The 25,853-nt window shown below is 44.0% G+C and overlaps 1 protein-coding gene across 5 annotated transcripts in view; it reads left to right on the top strand.

Moving 5' to 3' along the window:
• The window catches only part of ST3GAL1 (ST3 beta-galactoside alpha-2,3-sialyltransferase 1), a 140,137-nt gene extending 114,905 nt beyond the window's left edge, over window positions 1-25,232 (top strand). For all 5 annotated transcript variants that reach the window (XM_032773466.2, XM_032773461.2, XM_032773451.2 and 2 more), the window contains 5 exons: window positions 4,913-5,109; window positions 9,083-9,262; window positions 16,537-16,582; window positions 19,627-19,746; window positions 21,655-25,232. In XM_032773466.2, coding sequence (XP_032629357.1) covers window positions 4,913-5,109; window positions 9,083-9,262; window positions 16,537-16,582; window positions 19,627-19,746; window positions 21,655-21,828 — 717 coding nt within the window. In that variant the 3' untranslated portion in view covers window positions 21,829-25,232. The remainder of the gene's footprint in view (window positions 1-4,912; window positions 5,110-9,082; window positions 9,263-16,536; window positions 16,583-19,626; window positions 19,747-21,654) is intronic.
• The last annotated feature ends 621 nt before the right edge of the window (window positions 25,233-25,853 follow it).

Genomic DNA, 25,853 nt, shown 5'->3' with positions numbered 1-25,853 from the left:
ATAGAAAGAGACCTTCTACAAATGTTAAAATGTATTACTGGCACGCGAAACCTTAAATTAAAGTGAATAAATGAAGACTCGGCACAGCACTTCTGAAAGGTTGCCGACCCCCTGACTTACAGGCTTGAAAAACAGAAAGCAAAATAAAAGGACCCCTCCCCCAATACACTGGCTTTTTAAAATCTCATTATTTTTAAGGCCATCTAATGGTTATTTGGGGACTTGACTCATGGTTTCTGAATGTTTAGGCTGGAAATACTGAATAAATATGTATCTTTAGAAGCCTTCTGGTAATCTGCCTCCTTTAAGCAGGGCCAAGGTGGGTGAGGTAATATCTTTTATTGCATCAACTTCTGCTGATCAGAGAGACAAGCTATCAACTGCATGGAGGGGCAAACAGGGACAGTGTCTTCCTTTCTATCTTGAGAACCAAACCATTGGACACAATCCAAACCTCATTTTGACCAATAGAGAAAGACTTGTTATTTGTGTTAAGATAGTGCCTTGCAGGTCCAGTGGCCTCCTTGTACTAGGCGTTGCAAACACAGGGTGAGAAAGTCCCTGCCTGACAGAGTTTACAGTCTAAAGAGACAAGACAGACTAAACCTGGGAGGGGAAGCAGAAGAACCGAGAGGTGAAGTGTCTTGCCCAAGGGTGCACAGCAGTTCAATGGCAGAGGCAGGAATGGTTGCCTGTCTAATGCTCTATCCTTTAGAATATCCTGCCTCCCAGTGAATGCAATGGATTCTGGATTAGACTCACTGTCAATATTTAACAAATACAAATGACAGAGGAAAATATTAACTTCTGCATTTCATGATTTGATTTTAAATGTGGCATTTGTTGCATCAACATGGGTTTTTGCATTAATTTCTTTTTTTTTAAATCACTTAACTGTTTATAAAAAAGAGAGGGAGAAAAGAGTAAATTGAAAATGCAGGCACAGTATTTAAAGGTTTGTGAGAATCTGTTTTGCACAGCTGTTAATTACATCACTATGTTAATTCTATAGAATTAACATAAACACTTATATAGCACTTTTCATGTATAAAATATTATACAAACATTAATCCTGACAGCAGCCGTATGAGGCAAATTCAGGATTATCTGTATTTTGCCAATTGAGATGGAGAGAGTTTAAAGGGAAACCATCAATTTTAATAACGTCTTTTCTGCATGAAAATGTGTAATTATTATTATTTAAAAGAGATTAAGAGAAACCAACTAGTCAGGGCATTTTTCAAGGCCTTTTGTTTTGACAGTTCCATATATAGTTAGTTTCACAGAGCCCATATATAATTGGTTTCCCTTTTTGCATGTGTGGGTTACACAGCAACCAGAGAGTGGAAAAACATTAAAAACGCTTTAAGAAAATGTAACTGTAAAACTGCAAAAATTGATTCAGAGCCAAGTGCAGAATCAGAAACTACTTTTAACCTGACTAGATTTCAGGTCTACTGTTCCTTTAGTGTTTTGCCTAAGGCTACAGGGGATCCGTCAGGTTTAGAATGCAACATTAATTGAATCCCACTTCTTCAAAGCTGTTGATCCATACCGCTCACTGTACACTCTTTTGTAGATACAGGAAAAGCCCAGCTGTGGGGCTATGAGGTGAGAAATCTAAAATCTCAGTCCTAAAATTGTGCATGGATGAAGAAGAATTTTAATGGCTTATAATTTAGCTCCATTAAAAAAGATTTTTAAACAAACCAAGAAAATACTCTTCAGTAAGAAATGGCTTCATGTGAAATTTTAACATTCACCCACTTTTGAGTTCAACTCTGCACCTTTTCTCTTAGCTGAAACAGCTGAATGTCGTTTGTGCTGACATTCCAAAATAATTAGCTCTGAGCTGAGATTAAGCAACAAAAATTTAGTCCAAAAAGAGAATTGCTGAGAAAATTATAAGCACGTGAAAACAAGACATTTATGGTGCACACTGGGGCAAGGGCTGCTTTCTCTTTTATATATGAATAGCAGCCAGTGCAATGCAGTCCTGGTCCTCATTAGGAACCCTGCGTGATTTTGTAATGTAAACAGTAATGACCTCTGTTATAGCTTTTATTATAATACAAAGCTAAGGGGAAATTGAAAATTGAAGTCCTTCTTTTCCTTATAACATTCTTTAATTAAATCAGTTTAAGGATGTTCCTTCAGATTTACATTGATGTAACAGAAATCAGAGTTTGATCCTGGAACTATATAAATAGATTAACCCTATCCGTAGGAATGTGCCGTTTGGCTTTTGACTCTTCAAACCCATGAAAAAGTAATTCTGCTTTGCTCTAGTGATGTATAGTTATGGCTGAGAAGGCAATTTTGTTAAAAGCCTTAGTACTTTCTAAAAATTACCTTTTGGCCTGAATTTTCTCAGGTATGTAATTTAAATTTAATTTATGTATTTAAAAATTTGGTTTTGTGAGGCACCTAAGAATGTATTTGTTTGTACACACATAAGACATTACTCTGTGTGTTCAGATAACTCAAAACAAGCTGCATCTGAGATGGTCAGACTGGAAGTGGCTATATGGCCTGATCCAAATCATAGCGCACAGAACCAATGGATACTCTCAGTGATTTCAGTGGGCTTTGAATCAGTCCCTCTGCCCTTAAAGGGTATTACTATGCTTGAAAAAAATGCTTTGGAAATATATTTTGGGTAGGTTGGCTGTTCACAAACGACTTGCAGAGTTTAGATCTATACGAGCCCATATTTGCCACATCACACGTGACATTTTAGAATAATAATAAAATCCTTAGCACTTAAAGAATTGTGCTTCCCATTGGGAGTCTGAGGCACACAGACATGATAGTGATTTGCCCAAGGTGTATGGCAAATTAGTGACACTGCGAAGAATGGAATCAGGGATGAAATCCTGACTCTGCTGAAGTCAGTGGGAGCTTTAAGTCCATTAATTTCAGTGAACCCAGGATTTCAGCCTAAGCGTCTTGACTACCAGCCTGCACTCCAGTTGCTTGACTGCACACCTTGAACTGGGCAGACACTGTACTAATGTTGACTGATCTGGCTCCTTTCATCGTTACTCTTGGATTATTTTTGCCATACTTATCCAGGCGTGCAGCCTTTAGTGGTTTGCTCTGGCTTTTACACAGTGCCGCTCCTGAGAAAGGAAGAAAAGCAGGAGAGTGAGTTGTGCGATTTACATTTCTTACACTGAAATACTGCAAGGAATATTAGTGTAACCAGAGAGAAAATATGTCCAGGTGAAAACACAGAATGTGCCAGACTGGCTCAGACCGTGGTCTAACTTGACCAGTATCGTATCTCCAACTGTGGTCAGTACCAGCTGCTTCAAAGGAGGATATAAGAACCCCACAGAAGGAAGCTATAGAATAATCTGCCCCCAGATAAAGTTACTTCCTGACCCCCTTTATTTAGAGGTTGTCTGAGTGCCTGATGCATGAACATTTAGCTCCTTTCCAAAACAATTATTTTAATCTTTGCTGTAAGTGTAGAAATTCTAATTGTCCATATAAAGGTCTAATCTCTTGAGTCTTCCTGCAAAGCTCTAAGTCTCAATGATATATGGTGGCTATAAGTTCCTCAGACCAGTTCTGTGTTATGTGAAAAGGTATTTCCTTTGATCAGTTACAAATTTGCTACCTTCATTACTTTGTGTACCTTTATCAGATCCCCTCTTACTCTGCTCCTCTAAGGTAAACAGCTCCAGTGCAGATGCAGAAACCCTGTCTAGGTTTTCATTTCAGAATGTTGTATGGATGGGGGGTAAAATTTTGCCATGCAAATTAAAGCGGCAAAGGTACATATGTGTATGGGACACGGCACTTGAACAGTTCTGAGGGAAGCGGACGGTAACGTGTCAAAATCTGAACCATGAACTTAGCTCATATCCCTAGACGAGCAGGGAGAGGACTCCTTGTCCTCTCTGCCTGCTCCCATACACCACCATGATCCCAGGCTACAGAGCAGCCAGAGTCTTATGTCGGAGGCTAATAGCAGGTCTATGACAGAAGTGTCCCTCTGCAGCCCTAGCCGTTCTTCCCCTGCCCGTGCACCCCCTGCCCCCCACACACACACTCCCTTCACACGGGACACACACTTGCAAGCAGACAGAGAGCACTGGAGGATCTTCACAGCAGCAGTGCTTTTGGGCCCAGCCATGCGTTCTCTGCCACCTGTTTGCTGCTAAGGTAGTAGTTCTTGCAGAGCAGGGCCCCAAATAAAGGGGCAACAACCTTAGCATGGTGTCCCCCACACACACACACCCCCCTAAAATCCTACCTTCTCGGAATAGGGGAACAGCACCAGATCACCCACTAACGAACCTCTCCAGAGAACGGCAGAGCTGATGGGCCAGCTTCTATTGTCAGCAGGTGCTGCTCAGGTGCAGAGGGAAGGTAGCTCTGTACCTCCAGAATTCTGGGTTGCTCTGGGAGCTGCTCTAACTGATGATGGCTTTCCCCTCCCCCAGCCACCAGCTGGCTCCTTCACAGCCCACCATAGCTGGAGATAATGCCCTGGAAAAGTGCTGATCTGCCCTCAGCACAGCATGAGAGGGATGTCAGGGGGCTATAGTGGAGGTAGACATAGGCTCTGGGAAACCAGAGGCATGAGTATATCCTACAGAATTCAGTGCTGGAGGCATGAACTGAAGGGTATGTGCCATTGGCACATGTCACACTGTTGGCAGATGAGAGTAAGGGGGTGGGGAGGCAAGTGACAGGAGGGGAAAATCAGGTTAAAACGTGTGTGGGACAGGGGCTTCCGTCACTTGATTCCCCCCAACCTGAGAACTGTTGCAGCACGTCTTGCAGGGAATGCCATCGGTGCCGTCAGTGAGCACAGCCGAGCATCAGGGAGAAGTGAGCAACACCCTGCTTTGATAAAAGCCTTCTGTGTTTGTGACCTGAGTGACCTTCTTCCCAACAGAAATTGCAAGGAGAGGGCAATCCTAAAAATATCAACGACACTATCAAGGAATTGTTTGAGATCATTCCCGGTGACGGGGAGCAGCTGCTGGAGAGAGACAGCTCCCGGTGCAGAAGGTGTGCTGTCGTGGGGAACTCAGGGAACCTTAGGCAATCTCAGTATGGCCAAGATATTGACGCCCACGACTTTGTGCTAAGGTAAGTACAGAAGAGACTCAGAGATCCTGAACCTCCTGATCGACTCAGTTATTTAACATCTGTCAGCATTTGTAGGGCCAATTTCTGCATTGCTTTGCATCATGTGAGTCCACAGGGCTGCAGGGGGGATACACGTCAGAGCAGAATCCAGTGCTTTGGTCCTGAGTGAAACCCCACTGGAGTAATTGGCAGTACTTGAGTTGACTTCCATGGGAGTGGGATTGGGCCCTTAGCAACTAGCACATTACTTCTCTCTCAAGATCAGAACTGGGAATTAGTGACCCTCTCTGAACCAAACAGAGGAGCAAATCTTGCACTGATGCTGAATACCCTCAATTCCCAATGAAAACAATGGGAGTTGAAAGTACCCTGCTTCTTGCAGGATCAGGCCCCTAGCTGGCCAAATGCATCCTTAGCATCACTCCACTAGTATAACTGAGCTAGTTTGACCAGGGTGGAATTTGGCCCCACGTGTTAACTGTCCTAACATGGCCTTGTGCCTACGTTAAATGGTGATGGACTTTGCATAATTGTGTTTCTGATTCTTCATTTAAAAACCAGAGATTTTAAATAAATGTGATATTTGCTTTTACTGCTGATAGTTGGGCTCCCAAAGTGATATTTACAAACTTACACTGATATAAAAGGCCAAATTCCACTCGCTTTTACTCTGGTGTATTCTCTACCCAAAATCACTTCAGTACTGACATGCAGCTACTTTTGCAGTGGAATGAAGGAGCTGTTCTGTAGTGGACAGTAGAACCCCAGGTAGGACAGGAAGCAACTAGACAATACCAGTTGTGTTACAGTGAGCAGCATCGCTAGTTCTCTAAAGTAGCAAATGATGGCCAGTGTGTCCTACTGAAATTGCAGGGGTCATTTTAGTGAGGCAGAATGGAACTTCCCCAATTGGAATTTAGCCTGGATATCTCGGTTGAATAACCTTATCTTTGCAAAACATGCCATGGGGGATTCAACAGCTACAGTGGTCAGAAGCTCTGTTTAAATCTCAGCCAGCACAGTGAGTTCTCGCACTATTCAGGGGCACTGGTTCGGTACCAGCTCAGAGGAAAGAGTCCTGCCTATGGAATTGTTTGCACCAAAAGTATCTGGCTGGTGGGAGTGCTTCCATCCACCTGCTATCCAGCATGTTGCTGATGACCCTGTGGAATACAGTACAATCTGATATGGCTGCTGGCCTTTTTAGCTTCTGAGGCTTTTTTTAATGGTAGCTAGGGAGTAAGGCACACAGATGTTTATCCCTCCTTTGAGACCTTACTGCTTACATCCTTGGGAGTGAGCCCAGGTCGACACTGGGGAGGGGGGTTGACCTGGGGTGACCAGATAGCAAATGTGAAAAATTGGGACTGAGGGTAGGGGGTAATTAGCACCTATATAAGAAAAAGCCCCAAATATCAGGACTGTCCCTATAAAATCAGGACATCTGGTCACCCTAGGTCGACCTAAGATACACAACGTCGGTGTATGTTAGGTCGACTTACCTGGCCATGAGGACGGCAGCGAGTCAACCGCTGCCGCTCCCCTGTCGACTCCACTTCCACCTCTCACGAGCTGGAGTTCTGAGTCGGGGATCGATTTTATTGCATCTACACTAGACGTGATAAATCAACCCCCAATAGATCGATCACTACCGCCGATCCAGCAGGTAGTTAAGACCTGCCCTGAGGAGACTATATATGGTTTTGAAAATGGGTCCTTTTGTCTGTGATCTCTACTCTGATGCTTTCATGAATTTTACTCAACACCCGAGCCATACACATTAGCAACCCCCTGCTATGATGAGCAGTGCGGCTTTAAGCTTAGCCTTGAGCCTTGCGCTGGGAAAGTTGTCACCTTTTCATCCTGTCCTAGCAGGAACAAAACCAAAAAAACCCTACCCCATTCTGACATTTGCATCCCCATGCCATGACGTTGCATCAATGCATGATGGTGATTCATCCTGCCCATGGTGAGCCGATGTTCTCACATATTGACCCAGTGCACCAACAGAAAGGCCAGCCTCATGACATGATAGCAGTATGTTGTTGAACATAAACTAAATTCAGCTTCCATTGTCCTATAAGCTAAAGGCCAAACTCTTCTTGACTTGCTGCTACAGCAGCACCGTTGACTTCAGTGGAGCTACATGTGAGGGAAAGGCTTGCAGAATTTGGCTCCAGATTTTCAGGCATGCAAGTCAGGCCTGGGAAAACTTGAGCTCTCCTATGGACAAATGGTAACACTGAATTTGCCACCTGAAAAACCTGAAAGGAAAGATCTAAAGACTTTTTAAATTATCTGTAGATATTTTTGACCCTGGTGTCAGAATTCATACAATGTAATTCACTAGCTCGACCTTGGGACCCACCAGAAAGTGCTACTTTCAAGATGAAGAACTCAAAACACGAGCAGAGCCCAGCTAACCGTGAGAGTTCCCTTCCAATCATAACGATTGATTGAGGCCCGTTCTATCCTTAGATATGCAAACAGCTCTTGCTGGACAGAGTGGGGGCTCTATGAATGGCTGGCTGAGGCTCACAGTGGCAGTTCATGGAGATGTTTTCTTAGGTTTCAATCCCAGTGGGTTTGTGTTGAGACCTTGGAGTCTGGCTGTGTTCTGGGTTCAAGTGAAGCCCCAGACTCCTACTGAAACTACTAGACCCTCCAGCAGACCCGATTCACTCAAGGCTCAAACCGCCATTTCTCTGAGCCTAGGTTGGTTATGAAGTTTGTGAAACAGCCTAAAGCCAACTGAGTTTTATCTTGCTTGCAGCTTATTTTTGGTAACAGTAAAGGATGAGTGTGAAAGATGGAATGTCATGGTCGACATCCTCCATATCAAAGCTGTCATTTGTGTGTGTGAGGAGCTCAATGGCATGATCCATTGGTTAGCGAATGTGTTGGGGAGCTAGGGAACTTGGGTTTTAGTCCAGGCTCTGACGTTTACTCACAGTGCAACTTTTGACATGTCCCTGAACCAATTGGAGCCTCAGTTTCCTCATCTGTAAATTGGGGGTGAGAGTTGCCCTCCTCATGGGAGTGTTGTGGGAGTCACTCAATTAATATTTGATCCTGGTGCATTGGTTACAACAGTGTCACTGCAAGCAGACTGCACTGCTGTAACGGACCACTCAGAGTAGCTTGCTTTGTGCCTCCTGGCTCACACGGAGCAATATTTTAATCCGTGAGTGGTCCTACTGAAATCAGTGGAACTACTCCCGGAGTAAGGCACGAGTCATTGCCAGGAAGGGTGGCAGAGTCCTGCCCTGGGTTGGTAAAAGCCATTTGACCTGACTTTGAGGCCTTCTGTTTCCATGTACTGATTCACACGGTCCTGCATATGACTTCATTTAAAATGAGATTGCTTTTTACCTCGGCGCTACAATTCCTTGCGTACACGTCCATGTTTCAGTGGATTAGAAACGAAGGGCCTGCTTCCCATTTATACTAAGGCCCGTTCACCCCTGGCTAATGTAATTCTGGGCCTTTTATCGTGTCAGGGCAGTTTAGGGAGCCTTAGGATAGCGGCCATGAAGGGGTCCTGGGTGAGCGGGGCTAGCCTTGACTTCACTGCTATCATTGCTCTAGCTAGCTTTGATCTAGCTAGATTAAAGCTAACACAGATCTATCTACAAGGGCTCAATCATCTTCCAACTGCAGTGCAGACATACCCTTAATCAGTGGTACTCAGACTTCTGTACCGGTGACCCCTTTCACATGTTTTAATATATTTAAGACCATTATAAATGCTGGAGGTAGAGCAGGATTTGGGGTGGAGGCTGTCAGCGACCCCCCATGTAATAGCCTTGTGACCCCCTGAGGGGTCCCAACCCCGAGTTTGAGAACTCCTGCCCTTAATGGAAATGAGGGCCCTGCCCAGCAATTATATTCTCCGCACACCCCAGCTGGTAAGTTTGGGAACCAATTCTCCTCTTGATTTTTTTTTTTTCTCTCTCTCCTTTCTGGGTTGCAGAATGAATCGCGCTCCAACCGCCGGGTTTGAATCGGACGTCGGAAGCAAAACTACTCACCACTTTGTTTATCCCGAGAGCTTCCGAGACCTGGCGGAAAATGTCAGCATGATTGTGATCCCCTTCAAAACGCTGGACCTGCGCTGGATCGTCAGCGCGCTCACCACGGGCACCATAAACTTGTGAGTAAAGCTGAGGCCAACAGGTGCTCAAGCTGGATGGGGGACATAGCAGCTGTGTCATCACTGTGATGCTTTCTTGGGGGGCTGCAGGCAGGATTCTGAGTCACCTTGTTACCCCCTAGCCTCTAGTATGAGGGAGTCCTGGTGGTAACTGGGTATCAGCTCCCTGACACTACCAAGCCTTCGATCACTCAAGAACTCTCCTCAGGGCTCTGCCAGCCCTTACTTTGCCTGGCAGGTTCACACCTGGTGCACCCCAGTCCTGGAATGCCTCAGAAGCATCCCTCTCTGGTATCCAGCCCCTGTCATTGGACACTCACAGGAACTGCCAGGTTTGCTGTTCCTAAGGGAATGGTATACACACCAGCTTGTTTGAATCAATGGGGGATTCACACTTCCACAGCGCTAAGAAGTATTTATAATCGAAACAAGAATACATTTATCAACAAAGAGCAGAGATTCAAAGATTCAAATGAGTGGTGAGTATGAATATTGGAAGCAGAATTGATTACACATATAAAACAAAACTTAAAATGCCGAGCTAGGTCTACACTTACCAATGGTTACCTTTCCTGTTTATAGAGTAGGCAACCTATGGCACGGGTGCCGAAGGCAGCACATGAGCTGATTTTCAGTGGCACTCACACTGCCTGGGCCTGGCCACTGGTCCGGGGGGCTCTGCATTTTAATTTAATTTTAAGTGAAGCTTCTTAAACATTTTAAAAACTTTATTTACTTTACATACAACAATAGTTCGGTTATATATTATAGACTTATAGAAAGAGACCTTCTAAAACTGTTAAAATGTATTACTGGCACGCGAAACCTTAAATCAGAGTGACTAAATGAAGACTCGGCACAGCACTGCTGAAGGGTTGCCGACCTCTGGAGTAGATTCTCTCCCAAGGATTCAGTCTTTGACAGAGCTGCTGGTTGTCAGTCATAAGCAGGAGCCAGGTTGTCATGAATATCCCTGCCCTTCAAGGGTTTTTCTCAGTAAGTGGATAACACAGAGATCCTTTATCTTTTGTCTTATACCGTAAAGTTGTGTTTGCACCCCAGAGACAAGAGAGCCACCTGTGGGTTTAGTCTCCGATGTCTTCCCGTGTTGATTTCATAGCCGTTTGTTGATTTGGAATGCAAATGTAGATCCCATTGTGTTTGGCTTAACTTTCAGATGAACCGAGACAGGTGAACAAACATCCTCTGTCTAATAGAAAACTTGTTTGCCAACTCTGCCTCTGAACATATCTTCATAACTCCTTAAATATCACCCCTAAATACAGTACCCAGTGTGATGCAAGCTTCCATTAGCTGTCTTGCACAACCCTTTGTGGATAAATGCTATGAAAGCACTGTGTTTAGATGTAGTGAGTTTGTCAGACCTGATAAGAGAGTTTCTATTACCGAGCATTGAATCCTTTGCCATTTGGCATTGAGGGGTTCTCTGGGTCACAATAGTGTGTTAGCACAAAGTGTAACCACAGCACAAGAGAGACGAGGCCAAAAGCCCTGCATGGCTCTAAATGCCACCTCTACCTGTGCATCAGAGGATTCCAGTTCTGCAGGCACACTCAGGAGCAGAATTTGGCCCTGCTGTGTTTGTTTTCTTGTAACAGTTTGACTTTTTGGCACATTGTTTGGTGTGGGAGTTCAGAGCAGACTCCTCCTTGTCCTGTGCACAGCAAAACTGGAAAAATGGTAGAGAATGTTTGTTGCTGTTCTAAATCACCAGCGTCCTAGCCAGTTTCCTCTTCGATTTCTGGCTTCCTGACCTGGTTTCTGGGACAGTGACTCATTTTGGCTGCTCACCTCTAGCCTCTCAGGTGGAGTTTGGGGAAGAAATTAGTGGAAACTGTATTTTTTAGCCTTCAGATACACGAGGCTTCTATTGGTCATAGCTGAAGATAGAACTGGCTGGTTGGAGGGACCTCCAGTGGGTCTTTCATTATCCATTCTTCCTGCATGGAGCTCACAAGGTGCATCTGGCTCCTAATCCTATCTGCGAGGCTCATGTACTGTGTGATCCATCCTGCTAAGCACTTCTGCACTCATTATTATCCCCATTTTACACATGAGGAAACTGAGGCATAGAGAGACGGGGACTTCATCAAAGTCACACGGCACATGAACACCAGAGACAGAAAAAGAACCAAAGCCACCTAGCACATAATGAGCTCATTTGGTCAAGTCATTTAATTGGTCTGCCTCAGTTTTCCCCATCTGTAAAACAAGGACAGTGATCTCCTAAGTAGTCTACTTCCTCCACAGGAGTCTGGGGAGGATTAATTGGTTTAGTGCTTGTAGAGTTCAGAATAGATTTGCATGCATGTATCAGAGATCAGATTATATCCCAAGTATCACTGTATCAGCAATAATAATGAGGGAATGTCAGAGTAATTATAAAAGGGGGAGCTTCTTCACAGTCTCCCTCTCTCTTCCTCCAACTCCCAACCCCTCAGTTCTGTCCTCTCCTTCCTTCCCTTCCCCCACCACGTAAAGCAAACACAGTGTTAGATTTCTTGTGTGATTTCGTTTCCTGGTGGGGTATTGTCTCCCATTCTGAAACAGTCTGACATCATCCTATATCGGAATCTACATATATAGCAAATTGTTTTGGTAGATCTGTGGCTGACAACTGGAGGACCAAGAAGTTAGTCGCAGGGAGTGGCAAAGAGGAGCGGTCTTGACTCTGCACAGAATTTCCGTAATCTGTCTCCAGCTGTGTGACTCAGGCAGATTCCAGAGGTTAAATAAACAGAGCAAAGGAGAAGGGCTCAGAACTACATTGTTTTCCTCCTTGCTAGTGAACAAGGGACCTGCTCCTCATAGCTCAAAAAGAAACCTGCGGCCCAAGGAGACTAGTGACCAGATGTGGGCAGGCAAAGATGCCGTGTCATGGTGCTGTCAGAGTAGACTTGCACCTGTGGGCTAAGCTCATGGTGTAGCTTAAGCAAGAGATGATGGACTGCTTCAGTCCCTGACTCCCCTGCTGCTGTCTGCCAGGAGGGGCTTTAACCCCACAGGTGGCTCAGCTGGGTCACTTGGGAGCAGGCCCTGTAAGTCACATGCTGAGTAGGACCTGAGCATTCTGGAGGAGACCCAGAAGAACAAAGCTCCAGTTGAGTCCACTGCAGGAAAGCCCCAGGGAGTAGATTAAAGGCTCACATCCTCCATCGCTTGGCCAGGCTGCTGAGAGGCAGCAAGCAGAGGCTCTAGAGTGGCTGTGTACATGGGCCTTCAGAAGACAACACAGGAACACTGAAAGGGGCAGTTCTCCCTTTCATGTGCTGGGACTCTCCTGTGAGGGGGATTGGAGATGAAACAGAAGAGGATATTCTGGGATCAGTCCTGTGGAGACGGGAACGGGATTGTATCTGCTGAGCTCAACAGATGAGATTAACTATGAGGAGAGAGTCAGGATTAGGTGTGTGGACCCAGGAAGTATGAACAGTGCATCTAGCCTATGGCCATGAGCTGATGAGGGCCAGGTCCTGCTAAAAGATCTGTGTTCTTTCTTCTTCGTTTGATAAACAAATGGAGAGGAAGAGATGCCAGGTGGGGAAAGCTAGACTAGAACTTTGTGTTCACCCCTACTGCTCCAGCAGCTACTTCTCACCCTCCCCATCCACTTGATGACCGCTGCAGATGAGCTTGGTGAAGGGCTGCCTGTGAACATCTGCTGAGCTAACCCTGGGTGGAGGGGGAAATTCTTCACTGGAACAACAGTTAATTGGGGCTTGTATACACCACACAGCTTTTAGCGACAAGCCTTGTTGCTAAAAGTCAGCGTGCGTACACTCTGTCGGTACTTTGTCGGCACTTTTGCCAACAAAATTCTTCCAGCCCCACGAGCGCTCCTGCCAACAAAGGCGCGTTCACACTGCCGCTTGCATCGGCAAAACTTTTGTCTTTCACGGGGGAGCTTTTTTAAGTACCTGCGAAAGACAGAAGTTTTGTCGACAACTTTGCATATAGACAAGCCCCTGTTGAAAGCTGACACATGAAAGAAGCTTGTGGTTGTACTATATAGTGAAAGCATCCTGCTTCATGTTCCACTTTGGTGCCTTAGCTATGATTCATCACACATTAACTTGTAGCAAAAATGTGTCATGTCATAAGCAGTCTTTAAGGTGGCAATTTAACTGTACTTAAGTGACTGTTCTTTGTCAACAATGAACTATGAATACAAATAAAACTGACTTTTCTTTTGCTCATCAATTAGTGTACACTGGCCCATCCCCGGGCATGGGTTTATCTATCTATGGAACTGTGCACTTAACATTTCTCTTAAGTAGGAAGTTATATCCTGGTTATAAATCAGGACTTAGGGTGTTTACCCCATAGCACCCGTCATTGATGATGTCCCTGTACACGTAGAGAGCAAGTCTATGTCAAACTATTTCACTTCTGAGAAAAGTGTTTTGAAATGTTTTAGCCCTTTGCTCAACCACAGTGCCTAAAGCAGAGAGGAAAAGTGGATATTTGCATGAATATATTCACCCACTGATGATCAGAGCTGTTTGAAATGTTGCTGAGGAAATCTATTTCTAAAAAAAGTGCAAAATCTGGCCTTTTTCCAAAAATGAGTTTTCGCAGCTTCCTGTTTTATACATTTTTTCTTCCTAATCCCACTCCTGCTTGGGAGACAATGTCACATGCTGGGGATTTTGAAAATCCAAAATTTTCAAAACTGGAAAATCTGTTTCAACAAAGGTCGGGGGTGGAGAACGTCACTTTTGAAAATTGTGATTGGTTTAAGCAAATTAATTAAAAATGCAATTAAAAACTGCAGAAAATAGTTGAAAACCAAAAAATTGGTACATTTTGAAAAGAGGCAGAACAAACCCATCTTTGACTTTTTTCTCAGGTTCATTTCCCTCTTTCTCCCCCCCTCAATAACTCTATGGATGATAACAATCTGTGAGAAATTCTGCTCTGAAGTCCTAAACCAGAGCCTATGGAAGTCAAAAGAAATCTTTCAAATAATTTAGATCAAGTTCTTAGTTACACCTTTTCAAATCAGTGGAGTCAAGTCATTAGCATTACTCTCGATTTACACTGCAGTGACTGAGTTCACAGTCTGGCCCTCTGTCTGCAGCTTTGTACTGATTATTATAAAACACAGTGGAATCCTCTGATCTGCCTCGTTAAATAATAGGCTTTGAGGCAGGAGTAAATCATTTATTGTTTGTTCATTCATAGAACATATCCCAGGGCTTTGCAGAACATCATCAGCCAAACAAGCACTCGTGGAATAATAAACCAAACAAAGGGAGCAACTGGCGGTGCCTTTGGTTGTGTTTTAAAACAGGCGGGGCTCTGCTTCGCAGGCAGACCGCAAGGCCCGCCCTTGCCAAGCTGCCCATACATAGGGGCTGGCTGCAGCATAGTGGGTATCAATCTCCCTGAGCTGCCAGTCAAATTGAGCACGGGTCTGGACACAAGAGGCTTCTGTGCAGCCACTGTGCCACTTGATGAAAATCTGGTAAAGAGAATCAGTGGTAAGCAGCCCACATGGCTTTGTTTCAACAGGCCTAGCCCCAGCTCAGGCCCCACTGTCAGATTGTCAGGGCAGCACTTTTTGTGTCTCAGCAGGTGTAACTGGACCCCTGCTGCCTCCTGAGTCCATTCCTCATTCCTCCCTCAGATTATTTTATGCCTACTAGCTTGTGTGGCTCAGCCTGAAGGCTTTGCTACAGCCCAGTCACACTGGGCCTGAAAAAGCCCCCTATTCAATTTGAACACTCTCTCCTTCAAGCCCAGCTTGTGCCCTCCTTCAGTGATTCCTACCTTAGTTGTGATTTGTCTCTCTCCCATCTGGACTTTAGGTGCTCTCGCTTTCCTTTCTGTCAGGGTGCATATATTCACCCGGCTGTGCAAGATCTGGAGTAGATGAGAGCTCTCGGAATGCAGGAACATTTGACAATCACTAGTTCATGCCTGTTAATCTACCATGTCTCCCAAAGTCCATTCTCTTCGTTCCCCTCACTCATTCACCTGCTGACTCTTGCAACTCCCAGCAAGGGAGCGCTCTTGCCTTCGCAGTCCCGAATATGACCTGAAACCGCCAAGACTTCCTCTGTTAACTCTGGTAACTGTCTATGCTACAGGGACTATAGCAGAGATAGTAACGGCACCATAACTATATCAGCATAACTCCATAGGGTGAGTGCAGCCTACACCAATGGAAGGGGTATTTCCATCATGGTAGGAGCAGCACCTCCCCAAGCAACAGGAGGCACTGGATTTTTCACGCCCCTGAATGCCGAAGCTATGTTGACCTAAGTTTTCAGGATAGCCCAGAGGTAAGAAACAGTAACAAAGGATAATAGAGAAGGGCAAGATAAGCAGATTAATATAGGAATGAATTAAAAGTAGGAAGGAGTTAAAAATATACCTAATAATAAAAAAGAGTTAAAAATAAACTCTAAACATTTAGATCCAACCAATAGGAATCTTGCAGTGGTTTCCTTTCCCTCCTTGGTGGTTTGTTCAGAGGGTGAGCTCTGTCTTGTTATGTTCTAAGGCAAGGATTGAGCATAGTTTAAGGTGCATTCTGAACAACATGAAACCAGTGCTCCAGTTTGCTCTTTCTTCAAGAAAACATGCGGACACTTTACGTGTTTGTGTTGTGGGATCCCTGCACACGTGACCAGTACTATTATTCCAGAATGGCTTGTGCCTGAGATGGAGAGAAAATCAGGCTTTTTTTTCTGAACACAGGACTCTGGCCTTCACCAAGCCCAGGGACTTGCAAGCATAACTGTAAGATCTAGCCACCAAAAACTTTACATTAACAGCTGCTGGCAACTTCTGATTCTTCCCAGCTGTTTGAGAGGGGTGGGACAGTGTTCTGAGGGCATGTGGGATGGGGCCAGATACTGTGTGTGGTGGTGTGGGCAGTAACTGACTTTCCATTAGTAACAACTGAATAATAACTGCAGGCGTCTGCTGAAAGTAATGAATCCTATCCAGAACGATTAAGAGGGAATGAGTCTCCCCCTAGTGGTGAAATGTATGCAAGCCATGCATTAGGCTGAAACAAAACTCCGCAGTTAAGGTGTGATTCATTTCTGCGTGGTCATTTTTCGATGAGATGTTGAAATGGTAGCATATTTTCCATGAATTTGTTATATTTATTATTTTCAGTCACCATTATTCTTATTTTAACCTCTTCCTGATGTATTTTTTTAAGAATATCCTTTTTTTTTATCTTTAAACTACACCTTTCATTTGGCTTTTACTAATCTGGGTATTTTTTTCTTTAACAGCACATATGCTCCAGTTCCCCGTAAAATCAAAGTGAAAAGAGACAAGGTGAGTTGTGTCTGTTTGTTTTTCTGTTTGATTATTTTGTTAATCATCCTGCAGAAATTACTGCCACAGGATACTCTTGGGACAAATAGCTTGAGAGAATCCAAAGAAGTATGCAAATAATTACGCAAGTAATAAAAATAGCCACAGTTACATTTTTAGCTGGGCTAAAAATTTACAGCCTTGTAGTTCAGCACTTAACCATTTCTGCCCATTAAGAAGGTTTATAGCTTCCTCTGATACTGATCAGAACCATCTGGCCTATTGGTCTGATCCTGTGCAACAATTTCTGTGTTTCTGTTTGACATAGACTAAAGTCTTAGAATAGCACCACTTTAAATGGTGAACAAGATACAATGTTTAGTTTTCCATCAGCAACTGTGCATGCTTTTTTTAAAAAAAAAAATTAAATTGCTTGAACTCAAGGGATGAGTCTCATTTTCTAGGACAGGAGTTCTCAATCTTTTTTCCAGCGCTCCCCCAACTTTTTTTTAACTTGAAGCCCCTGTCTGATACAATGAGACTTTCCAGTGTGCTCTAGATGGAACTGGGGCCTTTTAATATGTTGATTCCAATGAAGGGGATTCTACTTTAAATAAATCAGTTGTTTGAGTTGGCAGTCTAACGGTGCATAGGCCAGGAAACCTGTCAAAAGCATGTACCTTATTATTCACAAAGTTTTCAGGTAGTATTTCTCGATTTCAGCATTAAAGAATGCTAGTCAGGGTTGGGACCCTGTGATCCAGTTTGCAGTGCTACTCAGTAAAATTTGGCCCAGCTGCCCCTCCACCATGACAGAAGGGCAGAGAGGCAAAATTTCAAGAAGTGGCATTGCAACCCTGTGAGTGAGTAGGAAGGATCGCTGCCTTCCACCCCAGAAAATTTGGTATGCCTCCCCAGGAGAGTGCCTCCTCCTCGCCCCTACCCCACTGAGAATTGCTATTCTAGGGAACTCTTTCTTTGTACGCACAAGAGGAAGACAGGTAAACTTTAAACAAATCAGAGGATGAAGTTAATGAAAAACTCCTAATGATTTCAGTGGCTATTGGATCAGGCCTACAGAGCATAGTCAGCCTGGGGAATTCACTTACCATAAAGAGGTCAAACAGATGTTTCATGCTTCAAGGCATACCTTGAATACTGTATGATTTCACAGGTGAACAATGGGTCGTTTCACCTACCTCTGACTTAGGACTATTGCTGGAGGAGGATTCCAGCCCCCACAGATCATTGATTTAGTCTGGTATTGTGTGTTCCAAATCCATTACAGAAAAGCTTGGGTAGCATACAATGGGTTGTGGGGAGTAATTAAAGGCAGGGAGAGAATCAAATCATTATTTTCAGATAGCCATTGCTAGCCTTTGGAGTCCTTTAAGCAGGAGACTTTCAGAAGCACCAAAGCAGTTGAGGAGCACAAGTACCATTGACATGAATAGAACTTGTGCCCCTAAACCCCTTAGGCACTTCTGAAAAGCTCCCCCTAAAACTACAAGTACAATCTTGGAGCCTTGAAATTCCAGCTGCCTTAAGGGAATGGATGGGGTTTTGTAACAAACATTCCTTTCCTGCAGAGTAGGTGGAAACTGAATTTTCCAGTGCCGGGAACTGTCTCCTCCTTGGGCACTGTTCCCCAGTATAGACAGAAGAGGCTAGAGGTTCTTGAATTTGATCTCATGTATCTATTTGATTTTTTTGTCTCATAATTAAATTAGAAAAATACAGTGAATTTGTTTTAGGTATGCCAATTATTCATGGTCCCGTCACTGCTAAAATGTAGGGCACACCTTAAGAAACATGCCGGGAAGGATAATCTAGTGGTTAAAGCACTATGAGTCAGGAGACCTGGGAGCTGCCACAGACTTCAGGTGTGATCTAAGGCAAATCCCTCTGCCTCCGTTCTCCCGCTGTAAACGAGGGGGAAATAATGATACAGTAGGTCCCTATCTGTCATTAATGAACCCTCACATCTGTAAAGCTCTTTTGAGATGGTCTAACAGAAGGCGTTAAGCTACCATTATTATAGAACACAGGCCCTGGCATAGCTGGCAAAGTCAGAAGTCATCCCAAATGGCTTTTAATTGATGTGCCAAGTCATCCAGCACCTTGGCATTGCCTAGCCCCAATAGCCCTGTTCAGAGTTGCATCCTCCAAGAACATGGCATGGAGTTGGGAAGGAAGTGACATGATTTCTCCAGCAAGACAGTGAGGGTTTCAAGAAAGGAATGACAAAGGGTGCTGATGCAGATTAAGCCTGGGCTGAGGCTGTGTGGTATGCCCTGGCAGAAAGAACAGCAGCACCTCAGAGCATCAGTGTAGAAATAGGCTTCCTCCCTCACCCTGGAAATTGTGAAACACCCAGTGAAAACATATTACACAGAGATATCCACAATTAACCCCTGACTCGCTGTAAAAAGGCAAACCTGAAGCTAATCAGATACCTTGCTGTCCCTCTCATCACAAACTCGGCATGGGAGGGCCAAGCGGGGCTGGAATGGAAAACTCTAGCCTTAGCCAGCATTGCAGATGATGGAGGTGTGAGGAGTGGATGTTGCCTTTCCACCTTGCTCTGAATAGGGAGCGATCCCACAGGGAAGGGGAACAGAATGGACTGTCCAGGGACTGTTCTAGGCCTGAGTCTGCCAGTGCAGCCCGGGAATGAGGGATGATGCTCTTGAGGAGTTGCCAAGCACATCTCTGCTGAGACTCTGCTCTGAGGGAAGGATTTGGGGCAATGCATAGAACCAGGAGCTATAACACTTGCTGCTCTTTGGAACTTTCCAGCCAGGGACCTCTATGTGCTATGTACGTATTAATCTGCCCCATAATTCCCCTGTGAGGCAGGTGGGTGTGATTGGTGCTGTACAAAAACAGAGGTTCAGGAACTTGCTCAGAACCACACATTGAGACTGAAGCTGAGCCAGAAATAGAAGTCCAGGCCCACATCCTCAGCTAGGGTCAATTTTTCTCCCCACCCATCCTAACTGTCCTATTAGGGAACAACCATTGTTTCTTACGAACTGTGAATGCAACTCTCCAATTCTCCACAGATCCTGGTCTATCACCCAGTTTTTATCAAATATGTTTATGACCACTGGTTGCAGCATCATGGAAGATACCCCTCAACAGGCATTCTGTCACTGATATTTGCACTCCACCTGTGTGATGAGGTAAAGACCAAACTGTTCTTTCCTTGCTTCACTATACACTGATACTGTGTTGGGGTCAAGGGCTGTAATTGTAGCAGATGCTAACATGAGAGCCCTAGATATTTGTTCTTTTTTATCGGCCTTTTTCCATCTTTGCTTCCTCTTACTTCAAGTTTCCTTCAGCATTGGAGTTCAGCTGTTGGACAAGATGTATCTGTGAGTCGGAGATAACATGGAAACAGTCACAAATATAAATGAATTCTCAAACAAAGTAAAAAAAACATGATTAAGCATTAGGGTTTGAAGTTCATTTCAGAGGAGTCCAATTAAACACAAGAAGTCCTCAGCCTGCTTGATCTGATGTAATCCATATTCCCCTTCTGTGTAGGGCAGATGGCCAGTTTCCTAGTACCTTTTGCTTTCTGGGCCTGGGAGTTTATACTGTGGGGACAATTCACTGCACTACAGGAATTACTGGATGAAATTCTCTAGCCTGAGGGGCATGGGCAGTGCGTTGTATAAACTGGGGAAGGCTGTGCCTCCACAAACAGCCTGGCGTGGCCCTGCCCACTTGCCTCCCTGAAGCCCTGTTTGCCCTGGGTCTCAGCCAAAGCAGATTGCTCCTCTTCAAGGAAGCAGCGTGCTAGGGCTAGGGTGGCTGGGGGGCCCCACCTGACACTCGGTTGTGAGGGCGAGGCTGGAGGCACTGAGGCTGCCCACCCTATGCCCTATGTCCACCCTATGGTAGGGGTGAGGGGGGCGCGCACTGCCTGCCTTGTGCTCGGGGCCAGGGAGGATTCGTACCACCCACCCTATGCGCCTAGGCTGGGGGCTGGCAGTTGCAGGGAGGAGTGGGGCTCAGGTGGGGAAAGAGGGAGGAGGTCCTCGGGCAGTGGGGTGGGGCCAGCTGGGGGCCACCATCCCCTGGCCAGCGGTTCACCCGTCGCCCATGCAGGGGGAGGGGAGGGGGAGAGGAGGCTCCAGTTCTCTCTGCCCCTATCCCTAGCAGCTGGGGAGGCGGCAGGCTGAAAATTGTAGCCTGGGATGAGATGCAGCCTGCAAAATGTCAGAGGAGTTTTGTTTCTTTCTTGCAAGATATATTTCTTTCTTGGAAATATGTTTATGAAGGAAATCGAAACCCAAAGACGAATAACCTTAAACTGCTATGAAATATTACTGTTGTGCTACAGAACCAGTGCAGCGCAGAGCACTTACCTGGGGGTAAAATGTCTATAAGGCGGAGTCCTGAAGTCCTCACTCAGTCTAACTCCCCTTCACATCACTACTTAATTAAGGACTGAGCAGGAGTTGTAGGATTTGACCATAGTGCCAATAAAATACTCATCGTACCTTTGAGTATTGATGCCCATGCAGCCGGAGCTCTGGATAGGTAGGCATCTAAATGTGCCTAGACAAGAGTTGTCATTTGGAAAAACCCAATTAAATATAGTAGAGAGGGGCCAAGAATTTCTCCTGTCTTTGAGGTCTTCATTCAGTAGAGAAGGGATTTTCCACCTAGGGCTCATGACTCCTGGGGTCAAAAACTGCTTTAGGCTGTCATGACCACCCAGTTCTTTCAATGTTGCTAAGTGGCAGGGAAGTCCTGGCTAGGCGAAGAGGGGTTCCAGGAGGACTCTGCTATGGAAAAGGAGGTCCCAGTATGATTTCCTTAGATTGAAAGCAGGGACAGGGCAGGGGAGATTGGGGCAGGGACTGTCTTTTTTTTCTTGTTTGTTCAGAACCTAGCACAACTGGGGCCTGGTCCATGACTGATGTGCCTAGGAGCTACCACAATATCAGCAATAAATAAGAGCAGTGCAGAAAATGTTGAGAATCACCAGAGTTTCCTCAAAATGTCTATTAAGAACACACCAAGCCAAAGGCAAAGTCTTTTCAGGATGTAACATTTTTCATTCTCTCTCTTGTTAGGTGGATGTGTACGGTTTTGGAGCAGACAGCAATGGCAACTGGCATCATTACTGGGAAAACAACGCTGCCGGGGGGGCTTTTCGGCAAACCATGGTCCATGATGGGGATTTTGAGTCCAATATCACTTTGACTCTTGCCTCTATTGACAAAATACATTTTTTCAAGGGCAGATGACCCTTACCCTAGGCAGTGATTTGTGGCTGCAATTTCCAGCAGGGGTCAGTCAGTGAAGTGTTTGAAGTAGCTTATCCAAGATGATCTTGGGAGCTGACCATATTTGAATATCAGACTCTGCAGCTGAGGAAGGGTCTCTCACTGATGTGACAATCATTGAATGAAAGTAGCATGCAGTATTGGTTCCATACTGCACTTGATTTCCAATTTGAGAATTGAGACATTGGGGACCTAATGATCAGTTATGGGGAATAAATGATGTGTGGAATCATAGCAGATGTATGGAATTATTCAATCTTGAAATACTGGGAGAGATGTGTCTCTTGCTGTTAGGGTAAACTAGGGCATCATTTTCTAGGAATTATTGTATGTGTGTGTGCTTTCCTTGCATAAGGCAGGAATGCCATGAAGAGGAGAGGTGAAAACAGCTTCCTGAATGTCCTACCAACATGGCTGGCTGTGAACACTGTAGTAAGGATTACCTCAAAAGAACATGTTCACTTATTCTGCTGTTGATCTTTTCTTTAAACCATCTCTTCCCTTCACTGTCTCATTACCGGTTCTGCATTATGTTATGGACAAAGGTGATGTTCCTGACTCGCAAGGTTTAATGGCTACTTTTGGCAATGTATCAATCCACATCAAGAAATTCTGGATCAAATCCTTCATCTCCAGTTAACTGCATATTTTAATGTAGCATCCTACACAGCCATAATAAGACGAAGAAAAACAAAATAAGTTTGTGATTGAAAATGCCAGCAAAAATTGGCCTTTTTAGCCACTGGTTTGTTTGGGTTTCTTTAAATATAATTGTATTTCATTTTATTTTTGATAGATACTCTGAATGCTAATTTTTATTGAATCCATTCAAGGTAGAGCAGTGGACATTTTTTTTCTTTCAGTGGTTTACATGTACCTTTTATATTTGTGCAACAGATGTAATTTTTTTAAAGACAAAAATCCCTAAATTAAAATTTTTATAGGAAAAAAATTAACCAAAGCTTAGTCTTTACATGGTATTATTTTGTATTCTAAACTAATAATAACACCTCCTGTATTCTACTTGATGAGGGGAAAAAAACCAAGGGTAGTTTTTAAAGGTAACTTTTACCTTTTAAAAAAAAAAAAAGGAGAAAAAAAATCCAAAAATTGATAGGACATTTTTTATTCTATTTTTTACAACTTAGAAGGTGATATCTATTTAAATGTATTTAAGTCAAAGTATCAGGCACAAGGATGGGAGCTATAAGAGTGAACAGAACTGCATGAGCATCTTCCAGGGCATATCCTCTATGTATTGATTCTATGGTATGAGCCAGACCTCGGAAAGATTTGTATCTTTAAAGAACTGTATATATTAACATTATTATTTCTATGCAGCAAGTGGTGAATAAGAAATGATGTATTGGAGATTTCGTCTACACAGATTCTTCCTAAAATCTATTTGACCTTCATTTCTGTTGTTCACTGATATTTTAAACATGAGTTAAAGTATGAAATCGGGAGGGGAGGGTGATTTGAGGATGGTAGCACTTGCTTCATAATATCATGAAGATGGGATTCAAGGACTCTATGAACCATATCCAATACCCAGGGAAGCCAGTGCCAGTCTTTCCAATGAACTTCAGTGGGCTCTGGAGCAGATCCTGAAAGAGCTGCTGGTTTGATATTTTTCTTATTTGGTTGTTTTTTATTTGTTTTTTGTTTGTTTGTTTGTTTTATTGTGGTGACTGGAATCTGTGGTAACTAAGAAATAGCATGTTCATTCATTAGCCAATTTGGTGGCAGTGTCTGTTTTAGTTACCACTATGGCAGTACCATAGGTGAAAGCCTGGCCCCACTGAAGTCAATGGAGTTTTGCCATTGACTTCAATAAGGTTTCGGTTGGATATTAGGAAAAGCTATTTCACTAGGAGGGTGGTGAAGCACTGGAATGGGTTACCTAGGGAGGTAGTGGAATCTCCATCCTTAGAAGTTTTTAAGGTCAGGCTTGACAAAGCCCTGGCTGGGATGATTTAGTTGGGGATTAGTCTTGCTTTGAGCAAGGGGTTGGACTAGATGACCTCCTGAGGTCCCTTCCAACCCTGATATTCTATGATTTTAAGGCCAGGATTTCAGCCCCACTTTTTTTTTGCCATGTCTGGTTTTTCTGAGTGTGTGTACATTCAGATTTATAATGCCATGGCAAGATCAGTCCAATTCTCTCTATTTATGACCTCCATCCTCCAACCACTTGCCATTGTGAGTAACTTTACACATGCCAGCTGGCCCACTGGATTCACAGAACATGAAGGACAAGCTTCACACACTTCATTTTCACAGTAGCTGTCAACCTTTTCCATAACAGGACATCCCCCACACACACCCACGACTCTCCATCCATTTACCTATGACACCCTCCGTTTATCAATAGGGGAAGATTAGAGTTCTCGAAACCCGACACCTTTAAGTAACCCCGATATTGAGAGCTGCTGTCCTAGAAAGATGGCCAAAAGAGCCACTCTCATGCATGTTTCCAGGATAAGGGCATGATTCTGCAGTTGTAACAAAACTTATTTTCTCTTCTAAAATCACTTTGTAGAAGAATGAACAATATCCACTGGAATCATATTTTTGATATTACCACTTTTTAATGATTATTATAATTCAGTGTTTCCCAGGCAGGTGACAAACTACCCTGTTTCCCTCAAAATGGTTGATTGTAAAAAAATACTCTGAGAATTTGATTTAACAGCAGTGTAATCTTTTCAGCCTGTGCTTTGGTGGCTGGGTTTTGCAGACGTGTACAACATGAACGCTATTTTTGCATTTCTTTTGTAAATGAGAAAGTTTGCTGATAAATTTCTATTTAAGTCATTTCTAGGAGAGACTTTCAAAGGCGCTTCTGGCAGTTCGGCACCGAACTGCTATTGGCTTGTAATAGAAGTTGGCAGTTTGGGGTCAAACTCCCAATTGAAAATCAATGGGATCTGGTTATCTAACTTCCAGTTTGCTCTGATCATCCAACTGGTTTCTAAGTGAGGAGGCAGCAAAAGAGGACACTGGAGAATTCCATTCCCGCTGCCAGTATTTTCAACTGTCGTCCTGCTTGGAACTGAGAACTTTAAAAAAAAAAAAAAAAAAAGAGCTATAACATTAAATCTTGAACTGCGTTTGCTACCAATGCACAATTTCCAAAGCACTTCTTGATTGCATGGTTTGTTTTTAACCAAAATGAATTTCTTGGGATTTTTTTTTTTTTTTTGATCTCCAGATGCTTCTTCCTAGTTCTCTTTCCTTGGAGCACGTTGATTATTCTCATCAGTCTCTGTCTGATTGAAGGGAGTCTGGGTCACTCATACTTTTATTTATTGTTGAATTTTTCAATTCAGTGAGAATCAAAATAAATTTTTTATTCTAATCAATCAGATTGTCAAAGGTGTCTCTATCTGTGCACCCTCGATTGCTGTCTGTCTGAGTGGCGTTATCATGAATTCCCAAAGGTAGTCTCCTGTGATGGTCACTGTAACTGAGTCTTAATCTGCCAAAGTTTCTTTCCTTCCCCCACTCAACCAAACCATCACAACTCATGCCTACTCTCCCCTTCCATTTAACTCATAGTTAGACTCATAAGAACAGCTGTACTGGGTCAGACCAAAGGTCCATCTAGCCAGTATCCTGTTTTCTGACAGTGGCCAATGCCAGGTGCCCCAGAAGGAGTGAACAGAACAATTAATCATCAAATGATCCATCCCCTGTCACCCATTCCCAGCTTCTTGCAAACGCACACTGGGAACACCATCCCTGCCCATCCTGACTAATAGCCATGGATGGACCTATCCTTCATGAATTTATCTAGTTCTTTTTTGAATGCTGTTAAAATCTTGGCCTCTGCATTCTCCAGACTCAGCAATCCATTCTACCCCTTATGGCCGCCTAATTCTCTCTTAAGAATTTGCTCCTGCCTCCTGCTTCACGTAGCTCCAGGCTTTTGCCTTTGGCTAACAGGGAGAGCTTCTTCCCCACTGCCTCTGGATCTCATGCAG

Source organism: Chelonoidis abingdonii, chromosome 2 (assembly GCF_003597395.2).
Source record: "Chelonoidis abingdonii isolate Lonesome George chromosome 2, CheloAbing_2.0, whole genome shotgun sequence".
Lineage (NCBI taxonomy): Eukaryota > Metazoa > Chordata > Testudines > Testudinidae > Chelonoidis > Chelonoidis abingdonii.
Note: the sequence above shows the minus strand (reverse complement) of the source record. Positions and strands in the feature narration are given on the sequence as shown.